The sequence below is a fragment of the Gobio gobio genome (assembly GCF_949357685.1).
Source record: "Gobio gobio genome assembly, chromosome: 20".
NCBI classification, from domain to species: domain Eukaryota; kingdom Metazoa; phylum Chordata; class Actinopteri; order Cypriniformes; family Gobionidae; genus Gobio; species Gobio gobio.
In genome coordinates, this window is record NC_137113.1 from 25,539,127 (window position 1) to 25,561,306 (window position 22,180).

The 22,180-nt window shown below is 38.6% G+C and overlaps 2 protein-coding genes across 7 annotated transcripts in view; one reads left to right on the forward strand and one right to left on the reverse strand.

Annotated features, from left to right (window-relative positions):
• Nucleotides 1-4,325, forward strand: part of mrtfab (myocardin related transcription factor Ab) — a 45,036-nt gene extending 40,711 nt beyond the window's left edge. For 3 of the 6 annotated variants that reach the window (XM_079801474.1, XM_079801477.1, XM_079801473.1), the window contains 5 exons: nucleotides 846-944; nucleotides 1,910-2,050; nucleotides 2,180-2,266; nucleotides 2,383-2,443; nucleotides 2,926-4,325. In XM_079801474.1, the coding sequence (XP_079657600.1) occupies nucleotides 846-944; nucleotides 1,910-2,050; nucleotides 2,180-2,266; nucleotides 2,383-2,443; nucleotides 2,926-3,467 (930 nt within the window). In that variant the 3' untranslated portion in view covers nucleotides 3,468-4,325. The remainder of the gene's footprint in view (nucleotides 1-845; nucleotides 945-1,909; nucleotides 2,051-2,179; nucleotides 2,267-2,382; nucleotides 2,444-2,925) is intronic. The other 3 variants (XM_079801476.1, XM_079801478.1, XM_079801475.1) reach the window with 1 other exon arrangement.
• A 1,593-nt stretch (nucleotides 4,326-5,918) lies between these two features.
• The window catches only part of shisa8b (shisa family member 8b), a 51,777-nt gene continuing 35,515 nt past the window's right edge, over nucleotides 5,919-22,180 (reverse strand). The window contains exons 3-4 of the mRNA XM_079845897.1: nucleotides 21,669-21,791; nucleotides 5,919-8,762 (exon numbers count right to left, since the gene is read on the reverse strand). Of these exons, the coding sequence (XP_079702023.1) occupies nucleotides 8,302-8,762; nucleotides 21,669-21,791 (584 nt within the window). The 3' untranslated portion in view covers nucleotides 5,919-8,301. The remainder of the gene's footprint in view (nucleotides 8,763-21,668; nucleotides 21,792-22,180) is intronic.

Below are 22,180 nucleotides of genomic sequence, written 5' to 3' on the forward strand. Positions count from 1 at the left end.
TTCATTTTCATAAAAAAATATATATTAAGCATTAATAGCCACACAAATGTGGTCCAGGCAACTCCTACATTATCTTCACTGCATGTATATTTAAATATCCTTAAAAAATTAAGTTATGAAACTTCTCTTTGCCCTCAGTCAAAACAATTAGGCAGACAACAAATTATAGATTCATGACACCAAAGATTGCCCGTTAGATCCGCACAAGACGAACCACTACAGGACATCAGAGCCAGCGGCAAACATCAGAAGGACTAGCCGAGGAAAGGCTGTTCTCGCCGGGGTTAATGAGCGCTGATCGCCCGGTGATCGCCTGGATCGCCAACTCCAAAAAAAAAATAGGCGCTCTCTTTATAAATAAACCACAGATTTGAGCTTTAAACAACTACATTCTCACCTGAAAAAGTCTTAAAACCTCATTTTGTGACACAATAGTAGTATTTTGAAATTACGCAGGGTTTCTCATCACGTCACTTTACCACGTGACAGCAGCAAGCAGGCTCCTGATTGGTTAACGCGGCGCGAATTGACGGCAATGTTAAAATTGTTCAACTCAACGCGAATTTGCTTCAAACGCGTGAATGCACAAAAAGCACCTCTCGCTTGTAACGCGCGTATCGCACAAGACGCTCAATTCCCGTCCAATGCGCAAAACGCGTCTATCGCGCCGCCCGACCTCCAGACGCGGGTCAACGCGCCTTTCCATTGACTTAACATTGAAATCACACACGCCATACGCTCTATTCGCGTTTGGTGCGAACGCAGCATTATTATTATCAATGTTGAAAACAGTTGTACTGCTTTTATTTGTAATTTATTATAATCCTTGGTTTGTTGTGTTTCAGAGATTGCAGTCAACCCCTAGCAAGCTACCTAGTCAGTCATCTGCTGAAATGGCTAGTTCTGCCAACCAATCACAAGCTGTCAAAGAGCCCAACACCAAAGTATGTGCATATAACAATGTGGATGTGCGTAACCTGTTACAGTTTTGGAAAATAGCATTTATGTGAGATATAGAGGTCTCTGTTGACTTCTGTTAAACTCTGAAGTCTTTAAAGGGATATGAAACACCAAGATGTAAAACAGATATGTACAAATAGTGTAAGATGAAAGCTAATGCTAAGCACATGACTTTCGACTTATAAGGAGAAAAAATTGTTAATTTAGGGATTTTTTGACTATTCCTCTCATTTGAAATCAACATAGAGTTAGCAGTGCATGAATTTGAACGAGATGCGTCTGGTTTACTCCAGATTTGAACATATGGTAATGCTTTAGTTTAGGGTCCAATTCTCACTATTAACTAGTTGCTAGCATGCATATTACTAGGATATTGGCTGTTTATTAGTACTTTATTAATGCCTTATTCTGCCTGAACATAGTCAGCATCCTTAATCTTACCCAATACCTAAACTTAACAACTACCATACTTACTATTAATAAGAAGTAGGAGTTTATTGAGGAAAAAGTCATAGTTGTTAGTTGATAGTGAGAATTAGACCCTAATCTAAAGTGTGACTGAACATGTATGCCACTTCATAAGATAGGGGCCTTTTCAAAAACATGGGCATGGTCCAAAAGTACAAAGAAATTGCACGTTTACCCAGACACTTTAACAACACTTCTAAAATATTTATGTAACATGCATGAGTTTCCAAAGTTAAAGATAGTTATAGACCTGTGGACTTATATTTGTGAATCAACATCCCAGGATGACAGACTCAAACGTACATTAAAATTACAGATATGAAATGACTTGTGTGCATTTGTGGATTGCATTGAGAGCTAACAAAACTGTGTATATGTATTATAATTATAGTATTTAGGGGAATATAAAGGGCTAGGCTTCATATAGTTGTGTTTTAGCTCCTCCCTGTAGCTGACCCATGCTGAAATCTCCCATTTTCAGGTTCAGAAAGTAGGGCTCCACTTGGAAACCACAAGTGTTCAGGAGTCTAGCCAGCCAGTGTCAGCCCCACCCAGCTTTGAGCCCTTCTTCTGTGAGGAATCCAACTCACTCAACAAACCCTCTTCACCCCCTCCATTTAAGGTATCTCGCATGCATTAATACTCGTGCTTTAGTTTTGTTACTCATTTTCTCTTTGTCTTTCTATCTCCTTTGCTAAAGCTAGCATTTCTTTTTCCATATTCGTCTACCCATCATGTCCATCTGTTTTAGGAGGACATTTGCCCAACTTTTGATCGACATACTTTATTCACCCCTTCCTCCCCAAAGCCGAACCCTCAACCCCCTCAGCGTTTTAAAGTATGGCCTTCACTCACATTCTTTCTTTTTCTTTCTTTCTCCTTCATTCTTTCACCTTCTTTTACCGTTCCCACTGTTTTTCTTATAGTAACATTGGTGAAATTCTCTATTTACAGGATAATGTCTCTAACAACCAGCAAATAGATGATTTATTCGAAATCCTGATCAAGAGTGGAGGTAAAAAATTATATATATATTTTAAGAGTCTTGCATATGCTATATATACTTTCATTCAAAAGTTTAAAGTCAGTAAGAATTTTTTTTTTTTAAGAAATTATCAAAGGGAGACATTTATAACATCTCTATTTTAAATATTTGGAACTTTCTATTCAACAAAGAATCCTTAAAAAAAAATTATCACAGTTTCCACAAAAATATTAAACAATACAACTGTTTTTAACATTGATAATTATAGGAAATATTTCTTGAGCACCAAATCAGTATATTATAATGATTTCGGGAAGGATCATGTGACCCTGAAGACTGCTGTCATCACAGGAATAAATTACATTTTGAAATTTAAATTGTAATAATATTTCAAAAATTACTGTTTTTACTGTATTTTTGTACTGTATGATAATCAGCCTTGGTGAACATAAGAGACTTCTTTCAAAAATATATATTAATAATAATAAACCTCTCTTCTTTCCATGTTACAGAAATTTCCTCTGGATTTAAAGCAAGTCAAGACCCCTCCCTGTCAGACCTCCACTCCAGCCCACCCACTCCATCCCCACCTCCTCCGCTCCACCTCTCGCCACCCACACACACCCCCGACCCTGTTCCCGCTCCTTCCCAGCAGCCCCAGGACAGGCCGTGCTCTAGAACTGTCCACCTCGAGGACTTCCTGGAGAGCACCACCGGTGCTCCTCTTCTCGGCGTGGAGCCAGACGGCCCATTGACGTTGATCGATGACCTCCACAACCAAATGCTGAGCACGTACAGTATTCTGGACCATCCCCCAACTCCAATGGACACCAGTGACCTGAGCTTCTCACCCCACCCAGCCAACCTGGACTTTGAAGACCCAACCCTGGATAGCATGGATTGGCTGGATATACCAGTGGTAGGAGGGGGCAGTAATTGTAACGGCGGGGGTATGGTCCTTGCCCCTCTCAGCTCGCACACCCCACCCAGTGTATTTTCTGCAGACTTTTTGGACAGTTCGGATCTGCAGATCCACTGGGACTCATGTTTGTAGCTTTTGGTCTTAACTGCTTGATGACACACAATTTAGCACCTTCAACCTTACTGTGTATAGGCTCTACACAAAACACTCCAGACGCACATATGCTGTTTCTTATGCTGAAATGTTTTTCTTCATATTCCTGTGCCGAATGGTATTTAAACAGTTCCTGTGTCTGATAGGTCCTCTTAAGCACTGAATTTTAAGCTCTCATTTACTTCATCATACCAAAATGTTTTGCATCACATGGCATTGTTGCCTTTGCCAACAGAGAGACCAATCTGGACCCCTACACCAACTTCTCACACCTTGAACAGCTCAACTAAACCCATACTTTGGTCTAGCTATTAGACCAGTTGTCCATGCTGGTTAGGCTAATTTCTCACTTTAAGCGCACCAGTTAATAAAATCTCCACTACCTATATTTGGCACCGTATAGTGTTACTTCTACCCATCTCAATAAAATGATGACCTCATGACCATTATACGAGGCTATTTCTGATCCACAGGTTTCAAATAGTCACTTGCATCAACAAACTAAATGTGGGAAAAATATGAGATATCATAGACCTCCCTTGCTTTTGAACCCTTTTGGCATGTTAGTTCTTCCAACATTGCACTTAAGCTGACCCGACTGGTGCTCTGGTCTACACGACCCAATTTAATGGGCTCTGCAGGGAACCAGGTTTGGTGACGTTCACCAGATCTCTATGCATTGCTGTACTTAGGATCATGTATTGATGAAACCTTTGTTCTTTTCCCTCTGATTGTAGCGATTCTCTGGTGGAGGTCAGTGCTGGGGTTCAGGGTTCAGAGTATTTGGAACTTCTTGTTTTTTAAAAAAAAGGGAAAAAAATAAAAGAAAAAAATGCAGTGTGGAGTGTGTTTGTCATATTTTTGTTGTATACTCACATATACACAACACATTTGCCCACAATGGACATTTCTTTTTCTGCTGTTTAAGAAAATTGGATTTTTAAAAGTATTTAGAATACTGAAAATTACCACATTCGTATTTTCCACTATAGTGGAGCATGAATGGGTGAGTGATTATATAATTGGAGATTGGACATTTTGTCTTTCAAAAAGTTAAGGGGGAAAAAAACTGTTCACTAACAGGAATTCTTCCAGTATTCTTATTGAAAACATAATACATTTTAATAATTCAGTTTTCAATTACAAAAAAGTAATTGCTTTATAGTATTGTTTGTCAACTCTGTCTCAGACATTTTAGGCAATGTGTAGAAATAACAAAAGTAACAGTGTTTGACGGTAAACGGATTGGCAATTTTAAACTTTTCAGCCAAAAACTAAACGCTTACTAGCGTAAATGCTAAGAGCACATCTTTTAATCATGAAATCATGATTAAACGACTTTTAAACAACCCACTAATGTACCCACCATTTCCTGTATATTACATAGTTGTAGGAGATAATTCCATCAATTTAAAGGCAAAGTAAGGTAACTAAGTGAATTGACGCATTATTTATTGATACACCTTTTTATGAGAAAAAAGTTATGTTGTAGAATTAGGAAAATTACTATTTAGGACTTTTATAAATAAAATCAATAAAATAATAAAATAAAACAAAATATTTGGATTACTTGATGGAAAAATACACTGACTAATTCGGAGAACGTCATGATTTTCAGTTGTATAAGACATTTTTACAGAAAATATTATATTGTTATGGCCTGTAAGGATGTAACATCTTGTTATCCATGATAACGAGTAACAAATAATTAAAAATATCACCATTTGAAAAAAGAAGGGGAAAAAATAACTTTGTACATCAACCTGCAGAATCACCCGGATGTCAACGAAGCAAACAAGGTATATAATGAAGGATTTTACATTTATTTTTACATTTCACATTAATGCATTTGGCAGACGACTTTTTTTATATATGCAAATATGATATTTAATATATTAGTAATGTCATGTCAGACAATAAAAGTCACGATAATTGAACACAAATGAGCTGCTGTGTGGAGAATTAAGATTTATGTGAATTGGTAACGGACTGAATTACAGCGGATTCGGAACAACATGAAGGTGATGAAATGATGACAATTATTTTGAGAGAATTTTTCAACTATCTTTGGAATATGAATGCTCTGAATTTAATTTAAATGACTTACAAACACGTGCAACATGCTATTTGAAGCAATGTCGTTTTGTTGTGAGGCACAGATAATTTTCTGATACACTATACGGTATCGTCAAAAGAGGGCGCAAGACATCCATAGCCCACCCAGATCATCTTGTTGTGTGACATCACGTAGAGGCTGGTGTGTGAGGCAAATGAGATTTTCTGCTTTCTGCCTCGACAACCATGACCGACACCTTGAATGTACCTGCCTGTTTTGCACGGTGAGTGGTGATGCATTAAGTTCGTAGAAGCAAGTAGCCTATAAATAAAACCAAACACTGCGAAAATAATCAAACCCTTTTTTTCACGTTTGAGAACTTTTATTTTGAAAAGGGACATTGTTTGAAGTACAAATTCACACTCTTTTTATGTCAAATTCATCTAATAACGTTGATTTACAATTTCAAACATAATTATGCTGTTGTTATTATTGTAGTAATTTAGTCAAAATGTGAATATAAAACACTATTTAAAAATATTTCAGCTCGTTTTTCCAGTTTTAGTTTCTCCAATTGTTGTTAAAAGCCCTTATACCACTAGTTCATTAAAATACCACACTTTTTTACACAATAGCCAATAGGCATTACCAACACAGGCATTATCAACGTAACAATAGTAGCTTATAGAAACACTCCTATTTCAGATATCTTTAAACGTATCTGAACAAAGTGTCTAGTTCTTAAATACAATTATTTTATAATTAAATAATACAATTCATGTACATGAATACAGAAATCTATTTAATATGCTTAATATAAATATGAAAACAGAAAAAGCAGAAGTGTCCAGTTAGTTCACAGGATTATCTGGCTTGAATTAAAGCAAAGCACGACACAGTACAGGAACAGATGAAGCACTTATAAGTACATATATTTTAAATACTACGGACATTTAAGAAACATCACTCTAAAAAGTGCTGTTGGTCTGAATGTCATCACAGCTGTCAATTGGCTGTAGGCACAAGGCCACAGATAATCACAGCCATGCTGATATTCAGACTATAAGTGTGATGTTGCTTTTATGCAACTGTTTAATTAACAAGTATGTGTAAAGATTCATAACAGTGATTTTCCCTCCCCTCTCAATGCGTTCTGTAATCATGCTAGCTGGGGTTTTTAGCGTATCTGAATTTGAATCTCCTAATTATAATGCTGATGGATAGCCAACACAATTCGCTTAGATTCTGAAGTATGATCAGACTTTTCCCCATCAGACTTGCTATGGTTTTGAAGTAGATCTGTTTTTTTATTATTATTTGGATACATTGTAGGCTATCTGAGGTACAAGTTCTGGTATTTCACTCCACTAATCCAAGTAAAAGAAAGGGCATGCAAGTAGAAGGTAAACAGTGCAAGGCTTGCCTTCAAGACAACTAGTGCTTGTGAGATCTTGATTTCAAGGATGGTTAATTCACTAGAGCTGATTTTTTTTTTTTTTTTTTTTTTTTTGCCATTGCATAGCTTGTTTTACAAGAATGGTGTGCTTCATTCCCAGTTCCAAGGTCCAGATTATTGCTCTGAGCTGCTGGCATAATTTTTTCAACCTCACACCATGAGGCAATCAGCCTTGGTCATCCATTTGTAAAGTGAACTACTCAGTATGACATTAAGGACTCAACATAGGTGGTCTTGAGAAACAGAGGAGATAGAGAATATCAAACTCTTTTAAGCAAACAAGAGGAAGATAAGATTATGTTTGATGATGTCTTCAGTCAATGACTGGAGTGATTTGAATGTCAAAACTAATGTAGACTCATAAAACAATTTCTCTCTTGTATTTCCTCAGAAAATGTATCTAGGACAGAGTCAAAAAGACTGTGTTCCGAAATGTAGTGCAGTTGCGCTTTGGGCGACCCGAGTTTGAGTCCTGTCTTGTGGTCCCTTCCCGATCACATCCCACCTGTCTTCCTGTTAAATTCTGTCCCAATAAAGATTAAAAAAAAAATATCCTTAAAAAATGCAGGATTGTCTTTTTCAGTATAAACATGTTTAATGGCGCTTTATCAGAATTGTAGTCAAGTTTGCGTCATTATCATTGAGAGTTTCACGTGGTACTTTTGTAAAAAGTTGATTGTAACCCACTGGAATGGGATTATTGTCTTTTGGTTTTTCTCAACTTCATTCCCCTAAAACAAATTAGTGATTTAATGACTGACTTTCTCACACGAGACTTCCCAAGCCAGAGAGTAAGACCATGAAATTTGGTAACTCAAAAAACCTTTCTTCACGAGCACAAAATCCTCAACACTCTCAGCGAAGCTTATACTTAAATCCTAGTGTGAGACTGGACATCTGGGTGTCGCTCTTTGCCTCTTCTAGGGTAGGAGAACAGGTTTTCTTTTTCTGTTTTTTCTCACATAATTGATCCTGAGGTTGTGTTTACATAAAGATGGCCAAGATACTGTCCCTTAATGACTTAGATTTAGGCTGACGGGATGATGGCATTGTCCCCGTTGAGTAAATGTGGCCTTGGGCACCATTCCTGTCTTCCGGTTTGAACACTCACCTCATTGTTGTCAGTGACACAAAAGCCAGAGATAAACCCAGAAAAAGTGGGACACAGAAGAAACCATATAAACTTAGACAAGAGTGGTTTAGCACTAAAAGTGGGGGTGATAACACAGTCCCGACATTGTAGTCTTTGTACATACAGTCCGCTAACAGTCAGCAGAGTTGTTTCTTTCTTTCCCGTTTCCTCAGACAGTGACCTCGGTCTTGCTGTTGGTCTGATAGGCCTTAAGTTTGGGATGAGGCTGATACAGCGGTTGTCCCCCATAGCCCGTGGGCTGGGAGTTGAACTCCGGTAGTGTTTCTATGCTGAACTGTCTCCTGTTGCTGTGGGTCTGTCGCCGAACAGAGTGCCCTGGATGCGAGGTCTGCCGGTGGACGTGTCTTTGTCCAGAATCCCAAGCTTTGAAAGCTGAGCTGGAAAGTTGAGGGTGGGTGATGGTTTTTGGGATGCGGGTCCTCTCCAACTGGTTGGCTGGGATTGAGATGGATAGGGGGGAATGGATGTCATGGGAGGGGAGGACTTGGTGGAGGTAGGATTTGTCTTTTGGGTGCATTGACATCGGTTGGAAAGGTACAGGAGGGGAATGATGTTGGGAGAAATCCATTAGTGGATAACTCTTGTAGTACCCCCGGTTTGCAGTATCGGCTGTAAGGGAAGAGAAGAAACAGATGAAGTTAGACAGACAAACATAAGACTGTTTACATGCATATTTGAACTACATTATAATTGAGCTACAGTGGATTTTTGCATAGTTGAGCTACAGTCTTTATGTGGCTACGGAGCCCCTAAAGGGACATGGGGATGGAATATGAGATGGAAGGAAAACTCATATTCCCCTGCTATTGGATCTCTCACAAAAGTTCTGCGTTTCCCAGAGAAACTTTAAGCGTAAAACCTTGGCATTCTTTGTGAACAAATGCAAAGTTTCTTGTGGGGTATGTGAAAGTTTCGCGAGTGAATGCAAGAGTTTTGCAAGCGAATGAGCAAATGCAAAAAAATCTTGTGAGCAAATGAGCAAATGCAAAAATCTTGTGAGCTAATGCAACGTTTCAGGGAACAAGAAAGTTTTGTGAATGTAAAATTTTGCAGGTGAGAACAAAGTTACTCAGGGGAATGCAAATGTTTTGCGAATGAATACAAAAGTTTTACGTGCACAACGTTTCTCAGGGTAAAGTAAACTTTTTGCAAGCACATGGGAAAGCATTAAAATATAATTTATCCATCACCATGTGCACTTATGGCTCGTTTCGGAGCAGTACGGTACGCAATTTTTGCTGTTTCCATTGTCAAAAGTTGTGAATGGTACCCTAATTCCAAACTATACCGTTCCACTTTTTTGGCACCCTTCTGTTGGGGTACCTACCACAGTAGTCCGGTACTAAAGGGTGGAACTAGACTCACTGCAGAACGTTGATTGGTTGACAGAGGATCGTCACTTGCGCATGCTTTTTCGGCTGTGTTTTTCCTTGCAGCCTTGGCTCAAAGTTACAAAGCATGTCTTCTTCTGGTGACAACAGCCACATGCCGAGAAGCAAGAACAAGATCTGCTGTGTCACTTTCTTCTTCTTCACACGAGAATGACTTTGATCGTTACACCACACCTATCATAAGCGTACTGTTGGTGGTAGAAACGCAAGCCAGATCAGGGTTTACAGTCCAGAATCATACTGTACTGTACTGTACTGAACTGTACCGCTTGGTGGAAACCCATTAAGGGCTCCATATATGTTTGTCTAAGTATACATGTTATCAGGGCCGTGCACAGGGGGGTGGCCTGGTGGCTAGAGCCACTGGCTCTGCCCTCATCGGCTGAGGTGCCCCTCTTGCCCCCCTCCCCTCCCTCACCCCCAGAGGATTCCCATAAAATCGCTTTGTTCCGCTAAAGATCCACTAATTCCGCTAATTTGCTCTGTGTTTTCCCGCTCGCTCTGCACCATCGCTCACAGTCTATGGTTGTGCCCACTCCAGTTCCAGAATGTCGTCACATGCAGGTAGAATACAAACTACAATCCACATTAAAGACAGTGATTGATCAACGGAATTAGTAATTTGGTAGTTTGTTTTTGTATTTTTTTGTCGATAATGTTTTGCTCCTGGTCTTCTATTAGTGCTAACAACTTGTGCAAAATATTCACATTCTTGGAAGATAATTAATTATCTAATCAAATTATTATACCTGATCTGATCTAATATAGCTAAATAAGAAATTTACTGTTGTTGGCACATTTTTTTAGACAAAAATTTCACAAAAAAGAGCAAAGGGAGGCTAAAGTCAGTTTGACATTGCAAATATGGATTCAAAGCTCCAGCATGCCAGCGGGTAAAACATCATACCGGTATATTTAGCAGACAGTTTGTCATACTTTAACTCCTGTAAAGTATATTTCCCATTATAATCAATTGTGAGTTAATACTATTATCTATAACATACATCATATTTAGTTCGAAAGGAGTTGTATCTTAGCATAGTTGGGTACAATGGGGCTTAATGCACACCCTAAGAAAAATGTCCTTTTCAAAAAATATAGATGTTTATATTAAACATTGCTGGAGCAACAGATTTTCTGTGAATATAAATCATAAAAATGGTTTGTTTGTTTAAAAATCTTATGAGGTGGCAAGGGGGCCTTTTACCCCACAGACACACGGGGTCAAACCAGCATGGGGCAAAAGACACACAGTGTTGATACAAAAACTTCAGCTAAAATAATGTTTTAATCATGTCTTAGTTAAAACTTGTTCAAAACAATCACTTTAGTAAAGTGTGTACTATTTTCTGTTTATTTTGATAAATAAAATAATTATTGTTCAAAAAATATACTGTCAAAATATGACAGAAATAATTTTGTTAAAATAATACAGAAACCAAAATCATTTAAAAAAGCAAAGATTCTGAAAGCATTGAATGATAATTCAATTAAATATATAATAATAATTTTAATAAAGATTTACAGTAGTACAAAATAATGAAAATATGATATTTTATTATATGATGATTAATATCATTTAAAATATGATGGTTTCATTATAAATACAATTATCTCTAAGGTGGACACCCAAATCAATATATGATATTTCCCATCTGAATCTAACCATGTCATGTCAACCAATGGAAAAGTCAGCCGCTGTTTATTATCATGTTAATTATTGTGCCTTTTACCCCAAATGTTGCTTTAATGAAAATCATTAACAAGACCTTTGTTTCAAAATATATATAAATGTTTAAGTGGTTCTCATTTGCTAAATAAATGTACAACATTTTAAAAAACATTAAATATGAGATCAAATTAGCGTAAAATCAACTTTTTGGAGGAGTAACAACAACATAAATTGAATTAGCACTAAAACCTAACAACTGTTTTACAATATGATTGTAAAAGGTTTGTAATTCATTCTCCATTAAGATGATACTCAACCCCTGTCTTATAGTGCCCCTTTTTTGGTTTGGGCCACTGCCCCTCAAAATGTCTGTGCACGGCCCTGCATGTTATATTTGAAGGATTAAATATGTTGCGTGTCACCTCTGTCTTTCTGGGCATGTGAACAACACTGAGGCCAGTTGTTGTTACACGCATACATGCTGTACGAAGATTACATTCTCTAGGTCTGTTTGTCCGACTTCACAAGAACCAGACTGGTATGATTTCAGTCTAACCAAAGTTTGGTTTTAAAAACGCAAACTATTGTTTTAGTCCAATTGAAATTAGACTTTTAAAGTACATGTACACATTAAAACATTTTTTATAAAATAAAGTGCACCATGTAAAATCCATCCATCTGAACCTTGATGAAGGACATAAAACAGCTGTCTGTATTCCTGTTGAGATGTCCATTGAGAGCTTGTCTATTTTATTAAACACTGATTTTATGTTGCCTGAAATGTTTAAAGGTCATGCCTCGGACATGACTTATCTCTCTTCTCACGGTATTTACCTGCGAGCTGCTCACTCTGTCTTGCTGAATTAATGTCTGCTAGATACACTTCTTCTGTTTGTTCTTGTATTGGAGTAAATCAGAAGGTGTGTGTATGTCAGGGGACATATTACATATGGGCATACATGCCTAAATTACAAACAAAATAAATAAACAATAATAATAAAAAAGAATCGAGTACAGTTCCTATGGCTGCTCTTTTGGTCTTAGCCTCATCAAATCCAGTATCAAATTTATAAACTGATGTCAGATGACATTCTTTCACGTAACATAGTCATCAAGTCATATTTTTATTCTTTTTTCTCATTCATTACTTTCTTCTTGCCACAAAGTGAATCAAATAGATGACATCTGAAAATCCTTGAGCTTACTCCAAAGGCTGTATTGTCAGTGTGCATCATCTTCATCATCACCATGACGGTGTGCTGATTGCAGGCCATCCTGTCATCAGATCTTTGTTTGCTAACAGTCAGAAACAGACGTGTTCATATGTGAAAGTAGCTAATAATGTGTATGTATTATGTATGTCATTATGTCACTGAATCATAGTGATCCAGACACTATTGGCTTAACATGTTCCCAGAATGTAGGGCAGGCTAATGCTCTAAATGGACAACAAAGTGCACCTCTCAAGCCCACAGCTTTGTTTTCTTCTTTTAAAATATGTAATTCTTTGGCAAAATACGCAAAAAGCCATTCATTATTTAGCATTTTTTTCAACCAATCACAAACTCGAGAAAATATGAACAGTATATAGGCACTTTCGCACATACAGTCTATTTTTGCAAAACAAACAACTTTTTTCATGCCACTCCCCCGCACATACGGGTATAACTGGAGGTGGCTTGCAGACGCGTCTGTAATTCTCTCTCCATTCCCCTCTGCCTAGAAGCTTCATTGGATTCCTATGGCGCATTTCAGCAGTTCGCTCTCCCATATACACAAATAAGTGCAAGAGAGTTCCCCTGGGTGCTTCAACAAGCACCTAGAAAGAGAAATTTCCAAAAGAGAATATGCTGTAAAAGAGAAATTTCCTCTGAAAGAGCAAACATGGACAAAGAACATCTTTCTAAAGTTGCTTTTTCGCTTATTTTATTTCTGGATGCGGTCAACATTTGTCTCTATAGGGGCTTTCCCACTAGTTCTAGGAACTCAGTTATAGGACCTAACCACCAGGGTGGTTCTCCAAAAACTAAAAGTTCCTTATTGTTGCAAAACATGCTTATTGTTCAATGTCTACTTGTCAGTTGTGTTGTCGATGACCTGAAAGGTTTATTTTAACATCTGCAGCCACATTTAACATTTGCAGCATGTTTCTGTATTTGCTTGCATTGTGAGTATTTGCAGCACATGTTGTCAAACTGATGAAGATGTTTGATTTAATTTGCTGGTCTTCTTTTTATTTGCATGTGTTTCTTCAGTTGCGCTCTCTCTGCCATTGGAAAATTGTGGTCGCAACCTCCTTGCTTTTCTAAGCAGAAAGTTACCTTAGTTGCTCCCTGTCCTGGTTCTTCAGCTACTATGCACAGGGACTCGGCGGCAAGCATTGAGGGCAATCTGAGGGTACCAATGGAAGCATTTCCGCCGGGTGAGTCCCCACGGACCATCCTCAGCACGCTCCTCTTTCCCAGTCAAGTTCATGGATGAGTTAGGCAGTTTTCCTGCGGGCAAACCTAATTTCTCATTCGGTACTCGAGCCAATCACAGCATCGGAAGGTGAGTTTTTGCCATCTGACATGGAAGCAGCGCTGGCGCTCCCACCACGGGCGTAGGGCACCACAAGAAGACCCATTAGCACCCCCACACAAAGTCACGCACGCCGCCACCGCGGGCACCATAAAGTAATTTATGCTTAGGGCACCAAGACGGCTAGCAGCGGGACTGCATGGAAGACCTGGGCCCAACCAACAGGTGGTTGCGCAGACTGAGTCTGACACTGTGATGGCTGCTGTGCTTGCCCAGGCTACCGCAAACATTGGGCTTGAGTGGATTCCTGCTGTCTCAAGTGTTTGCAGTTAGATGATTGGTTTCTGGGCTCAGAGCATGGCTATGTACAGCGCTCCGAGCCCAGAAACCAATCATCTCCATCATCTAACCGCCCCAGTTCCTTTCTTCCCGGAGTTGCACAAGGAGTTCACAAAGTCTTGAAAGGTCTTTTTACTGCCAGAACACGCTTCGCAGGTTCTTCTGCCCTTCGATGGTGGGTCAGCTAGTGATTACTCTGACGTTCCCAGGTTCAGTGGGTGATTGCGGTGCTCCTGTGCCCGTGAGACGCCGCCACCTAGAGGAACTAGGGATGGGCATTTTAGTCAATTTCTCATTTCGATCATCGATAGGTCTCAAAAACGAGTACTCGAGTAATTGGGGGCGGGGCATGTGCAGGGGGCGGGGCATGTCCGTCATTGAAATAATGAAAATACTGTTATGAAAATGGTTGTTGACAAATACAAACGTGACATGAAAACGGGTATATGAAAACATGAACATATAAAACAAAAAATAACTGCTAGATTATGATGCATAAATGTCTTTGAAAAAGAAACATCTTTATAAAATGACCGTCTCAAATAACCAAGTCAGTAATATCGAGCATTGCCTTTGAGCTGAAACTGTGAAATAACACCACCCTGCAGAGCTTGCTAGCTGGTTAATAAACTCAACCAAACGCACCATATATCAATATTAATATGAAGATTATTATGAACCTATTACGACATAAATCAACACAAAAGGACGTGAATGCGCACGTGAACTTCAGCGTGCTATATTTTACAGGCTATTTGAAACGGAACATTTTGAATGTGCTCTTCCCTTAACAACGCTCATACACGGACAACGAAAGCACACAGAAACAACATTTTATTAAAATCCTGTTCTCATTATAATGCTTTGACAGATTGACTCTGCACATCATGCACTTAATTTTATTATTCATGATCGAAGCGTTTACAGACATCACTGCGCGTTTTCGAACTCATAGCGAAAAACCAACTTTAAATAAACTAGGTCTACTGTTAAAAAATACGAGAACAGTATAGCAGTGCTGCATTACTAATATCAATGATTCTGAGAAAGAAATAGCCTATCTAAAAAGAAAATGACCGTCTCTAAACCATCATGTCGAGCATGAAATATGCGTTGAAACTGAAGAGAATAAACAACACCCGGTATAACGGCAGCGCTTTTCTAGCTTATTAAGCTCAACCAAACGCTTCTTATATTAGATTAATCAGATATAGACAACATAAAAGTATCTTACAACGTGCATCTGCAGATAAGGACGCGGATGCTCACATGAACTTCACGCGCTAGTCTGAGTGTTCTCGCTAGTTTCTCTGTGGATCAGCTGATACACGGGGAACTAAGCACAGATCATTTACAGCATTCTATTTCCATCGTGTTTTCATTATAATGCTATGTAGGCTATGACAGATTGGCGCTGCACATCTTGCACTAACCATTTAATGATCTCATGATTCCAGACATCACTGCAGTGCACGCCTTTATTTCGCCGCGGTCTGGAGGCGTGCTGTAAAACGCTAACCAATCAGACCTCCGCAAAACGATGCAATAACCAATAAAAAAGAGACAAATATATTTTTTTCAGGGCGATCATCGTTCTCATGATCGATGATCGCTGTCACGTTCGAGTACTCGATTACTCGACCACTGTTGCCCATCCCTAAGAGGAACCGTCCGAGACTCTTGTCCAAAGCATGTAGGTTCACATCATTCATGACGGCAAGACACAGCACTGCTGCACAGCCCGCCTCCTTGTATAACAACATGTATGTTAGACCCTATACCAACTAAGTTACAGAAAGAGATGCTTCCAGAAATTATAGATGATCTTCTTAATATTATTAATTAATTATTGTCATTAGGATATGTACTAAAAACTTTTAAGCTGACTGTTATTAAACCTCTTAAAAACACAACCTGATCCTAAAGAATTAGTGGTAACACTTTACAATAAGGTTTCATTAGTTAACATTAGTTAATGTATTAACTAATATGAACTAACCATGAGCAACACATTTTTTACTGAATTTGTTCATCTTTCTTAAAATTAGTTAATAAAAATACAGCTGTTCATGGTTTGTTCATGTCAGTTCATGGTGCATTAACTTATGTAAACAAGATTATAATAAAATATTAGTAAATGTTGAAATTAACATTAACAAAGATTAAAAACAATAGGGCCTTCGCCCTTTCAGGGCTTGGGCTCTAATAAATGCTTTATAAGGGCAGTTCATTATTAGTTCTTGTTAACTAATGTAGTTAACTAATGTTAACTAAGGAACCTTATTGTAAAGTGTTACCGAATTAGTTCATTACAAACTTATCTCGAATGTACCTTTTTTTTTGAGGCAGTATCCTCACAACTGTGTTCCTTTTTTAGAAAGAAATGGTATCTGCGAGGATTTCTTATCATACTTAAATCATTCCTAAATCTGACCGGTACCAATTTGTAGTAGTAAATGAAGAGGTGTCCTATCGATCACAAATTTAGTATGGAGTACCGCAAGGCTCCGTACTAGGACTGTTGCTTTTCACCCTGTACATTCAGATGTCATTAGGAAGCATAGCGTTAGTTTTTACTGTTACGCTGATGATACTCATGCAACTAATATTTCATATATCCTCATATTTCTTCATGCCCTGGCGAAACATACCAATTCACAAAATTAACTGAATGCATAGTTATAAAAAACTTGGATGACAAGTAAAGGCTGATTTATACTTCTGCGTCGGACCTGCGCCGTAGCCTCTATGCCATGGGCTATGCGGCGATTTTCATTTATACTTCTGCGTCCTTGTCCACATCAAGGGAGCATGTGTACCCCTGAGGGAGGGGTTCTGGCAGACCAATCACAGTGCTTGCAGTCCGCATAGAATTTGCGCGTTGTTAAATTTTTGGAGAGGTGTACGTCAGGGTACGTTGTAAGCTACGCGTGCAACACAGCCTACGATGTAGCTACGGCGTATACTCGAAGCAGAAGTATAAATTGGGCTTAATTTCTTACTACTTAATTCTGAAAAAACTGAAATTCTAATTATTGGACCAAAAACCTCTGCAGGTAATAACCTAGAATACTGTCTAACACTTGATGGCTACTCTATCAAGTCTTCGTCGTCAGTTAGGAACCTGGTTGTGCTCTTTGATATCAATCTTTCATTTGAGAGCCACATTTTTAGCATCTGTAAAGCCGCATTTTTCCATCTTAAAATATATCTAAATTATGACATATGCTCTCAATGACAAATGCGGTAGAGTTAGCTCATGCGGTCATCACCTCAAGGTCATGAAATGCGTAATAACTTACCTAATAATAAATAATACTTTAATAAACAAACTCCAGCTGGTCCAAAATGCAGCTGCTAGAGTTCATACTAGAACCAGGAAGTATGATCACCATTAGCCCAGTTCTGTGAACACTGCATTGGCTCCCTATTAACGTTTTCCACTCCATTGATGGAATTTTCCATCATTTATGAGACAACACTTCCGCGCCATTGACTGAATTTTACGGCTTTCCATGTTTTCACTGTTATATGGTAGGGCGCTATTACACATCTTCTGAAAGACTACTGAATCTCCTGATTAAAACATAGGTGAAGAAGATGCAGAAACAAGCAATATCATATGTAAGCAGATGCATATGTAAAATAACGTGATCATCAACATTAAACAGCATATAAATCAAAACTGCCTAACTGCCTGAATGAAATGTTGACCCAGGACGAGCTATAGGACTGTGCAAGCTTTGAGGCTGTTGATGGACTCGATATACTACATCTATGTTTGGATCATCATTGTGAATCTGATCCGGACGTAGTCTTTTACAACGCGGTTTTCTTGCATGTTCAGATATTGATGCAACAAAATATTCTGGGGGCCATGAAACTTGGTTAATTTTTTTTTTTTTTAAATGCTTTAGTCCTTCATGGCCATTGTGATCTCAAAATTCAGTTGATAATACCTAGAATATAAAAATCAACTGCAGGCGGTAGATCCATTTTCTATTTAGCACCTAAACTCTGCAATAGTTTTCCTAGCCTTGTTTGGGAAGCAGACACACTGCTAAAAGCACATCTCTTTAACCTGGCATACACATGATTAAGGTTCTCCGTATCTGGTCCATATCCAGATCAGATGGTGGACCTGCACCTAGACATGACCAAAACGCAGCCTTGAATTTCAGCAGAGACTGTACTACTAGACAATCCCTTGTGTAGGCCTTGTCTACATGATAGCCTGCTTCAGCTTCATACCGGCGTAATGAATCCGATCTTAAAGCAAAAGGAACTAGATGAATATTTGAATGCTACTGAGCCAGGTATCCGCATCCTCAATTATTTTGATGTTTGGCTGACTCTAGCTCACTCTTGAGACTTATTGTGTGCGCACTGGGACCTGGTGCTCGGATACCTCAGCCAAATGGGGCTTCAGGTCAACTGGGAAAAGAGCAAGCTCTCCCCAGTGCAGAGCAATGCTTTTCTTGGTGTGGAGTTCGGCATATGGTCATTGGCGGTTCGATGCATAAGAAACCACGTAAGCACTGGCTTCAGACTTGAGTCCTGACATGGGCATGGCGCAGAGGCACACGTTGTGTGTCTATCGCACCCACTCATTCAGCATTTGAACAAACCTTGAATTTCTGCGGGCAGGGGTTCCCTTAGAACAAGTGTCCAGACATGTTGTGGTTACAACAAATTTGTCCAACACAGGCTGGGGTGCTATATGAAATGGGCACTCAGCATCAGGGTCCTGGATGGGTAAAGTCATGCAGAAGACCTACTGTAAGTGGACAATCACCTATGATAGACACAATCACTCAAGCCAGAGCCCCTTCACGAGGTGGCTATATGCTTTGAAGTGATGTCTGTTTACGGATTTGTGCCTATTCACATTGTTGACAGCATTTTAGTGCTGAAGCTGTTGCATATGTTAATTGCAGATGTGGTAAATTTAGCGGAATAAGACATTTTACTGCAATTTAATGGGTTTTGTGTGTGAAAGTGGCCTCTGATTGCCTTTAAAAAAAGATAATTATTATGCATCTTGAACAATAAAAAAAATCAAAACGTCTGAATGAAGAAAATAAAATGTTACATATAGGAAACGTCTCTTTGACCTGAAAGAACTAGATTATTTGTAGCTTAAACTGAAAATAAAACTTTATTCCCCTCATTATTCCTCTTTACACTTTCCCATTATAGCTAAAGGTCTGATGAGGCTAAAACTCCAGTGTTGCAGTGGATAAGCAACACCTTTTGTGTAGTGAGGATTCTGACAAAACACTTGAATGTACACGTCTGTCTAAAAGTGTAGCCACCAGCACTGGGATGTTAAATTATACCGGGAGTGACAGAGTAAATTGTCTACTGCCCCAACTGTGGTCCTGTCATGATTACCGTCTCGTTTCCTTGGTTTTGTGTTAGTGTTTTCTGTTCCTATTGTTTCACTGCCTATGTTCAGTTCCTGTGTTAGGTTTTGTAGTCTTTGTTGATTGGTTCTCCCTGCTAAAAAAAATCATGAGAGGGATCACCTCCCTTTTGGCCAAATGAGCCAGTTCGATAAAGTCTGTCACATAGACTTCCAGGCAGCGATCTCCTTGACGGAGATGCATAATCCGCTCAGAGCAAGGGGGTATTCCAGAAAGTAAGGTTATCTTACTGTCAAACATAACAAAACCTTGCTTACTCAATGTATGCTAGTTCCAAAAAACGTGTCCGGGAGTAAGTTCAGTCAACCAAGAGTATGTTCACGGTTAACACACAAGACATTCTCAACAGAGCAACAAATTGACGAGTCACCATGGAAACGGACACTAAGAAAACACATGCCATACTATACTTTCTTCTTTTGTTTAATGGTTATTTACATACTTAGTGCATATCGCCACCTATTTGGAGGTTGTGCAATCATTTTTCAATCTTTTCATTTAATAATCTTTAATCACTGTAAATAATAACTATATTGATTGTTTGATGCTAATTATAAATAAATAACAGCCTGTGCTTGCAAAGTAACATGGCAGTAAAAGTTTATTTATTTTTTTATATTAGATTTTATATTTAGCCATTTTGCTTCCACATTGCTTCCCCGTCCTGTTGCAAAAAACAATCTTTTTTAGTAGTGCTTTATATATTGATTTAACTATGTGCGCAATCTGTTATGCCCACTAGAGCCTCATCAATAGGGCATGTATGCGATGAACACCTCTGAATCAAACTAACCCTGGGAACAGAACCTGCAGGTTATGTTCAGAGAGTAAGTTGCTATGGCTACTTGCATACCCTGAAATTGACCTACGTTTTTGGAACCGAAAGTTGAGATAATCCACTTGCTTACCCTTAAACATACCTGGGTATGTCACATAACATGCTTTCTGGAATACCCCCCTGGGTCCATACAAAGTAAGTTTATTGACAGAATAAACTTAAACAAATCCAACACGGAGATCACAGAACAGAACCAGGTAACAGAATAAGCTCACCAAACATTTAGCCATGAGGGGCAAAACAAAGTACATGGGAAACACAAGGGTATAAATGCACACGGTGTACATTTCAGGACATCCTCAGACCTCAGTCATATGACAAAAAGATGTCATGCCTAAGGAACTGCATTCCTACTACTCTGCATTCGGGCCAATTACCAAGCTCAGAGCCCCCTCTCCGGACAGCACGCCAAATACGTTTACCAACTTAATCTATCCGACTTATTTGTAAGTGTGAACTTGTGAATTGATGGTATTCATTTTAGATATTTATATGTAATTCCTTGGCAATGTTCTTTATGTAGGCTAAGTGTTATTCAAGCATTAAAAAAAGCTAAGAGAGAGAGAGTGGTAAGCCGAAGGTAAACTGTACTTGATATTTTATTCTTAGTTTGAATTGAATGTTACACTGGTCAGCAGAAATAAAGCAGTTTCCCTGGTAACCTCTGTACACAACACAGCGCCATGCTTATAACAGCACAGTCTCAAAAGATTTATTTTACTTCACATAAGTTTGCCAACATATACAAGTTAGCTAGTTGCAATGTGTTATTTAGCTAAGTTTTTAAACGTGCTAATAAAACTAGCAAATAATACAAATTTACAAAATAATCTCAGTGGGACATGTTCTACACAACTTAACCAGTGTAACATTTAATTAAAGCAGTAAGAAAAATGTGTGCATGTGACGTCACATTGAGGTGGGCCATTTCAAAACTTCCACACTTCCTTCTGAGTCTGTTTCGTCCGATGCTTTTTAGTCTGAGGCATGATGCCATGACTGAGGTCTGAGGATGTCCTAAAATGTACACTGTACATCTGGGAACAATCAAGACTAATGAACAGGGGGGACCTATCAACAAAAGGACTACAAAGGACTACAAAACCTAACATAGGAACTGAACATAGGCAGTGAACACAAAAACTATAGGAACAGAAAACACTAACACAAAACCAGGGAAACAAGACAGGAATCATGACTGGTCCTCCCCACAGCAGAAGGCTTCCCTGATTCTTTCAGTCAAACTTTGGGACTGTTGTTTATGACATCCAGCAGAGCATGAAATAATTCAGCATCTGTAAATGAATGTTGTGCACACTGTGTTCTTACCAACTGCTTTCAGAGAGTTGTACTTATTCAGCGCCAGGCCTGGTATACTGATGTTGCTTTGAGGATGAGAAAGTCCGGCCGGTGTACAAAAAGAGAAGCCGGCATTGTTTAGATGGTACTGTTCTGGAATACAGAAGAAGGATAGAAGAAATTTAAAATTAGAAGTCTGTATATGTGGGTACAATATATTTCATGAATGTAAGTATGAAGTTTGAGGTCAGTAAGATTTCAGCAAGGATGCATTGAACTGATCAAAAGTGACAGTAAAGACATGTATAGTGTTTCTATTTCTATTTCAAATACATTTGTTCTTTTAAACTTAATATCAAAGAACATTTCCACAAAAATATTAATCAGCACAACTGTTTTCAACATCAATAATACGAAATGTTTCTTGAGCACCAAATCAGCGTATTAGAAAGATTTCTGAAGGATCATGTGACTGGAGACTAGAGCTGCACGATTTGGGGAAAATATCTAATTGCGATTATTCTCTTTAAAATTGCGATTGT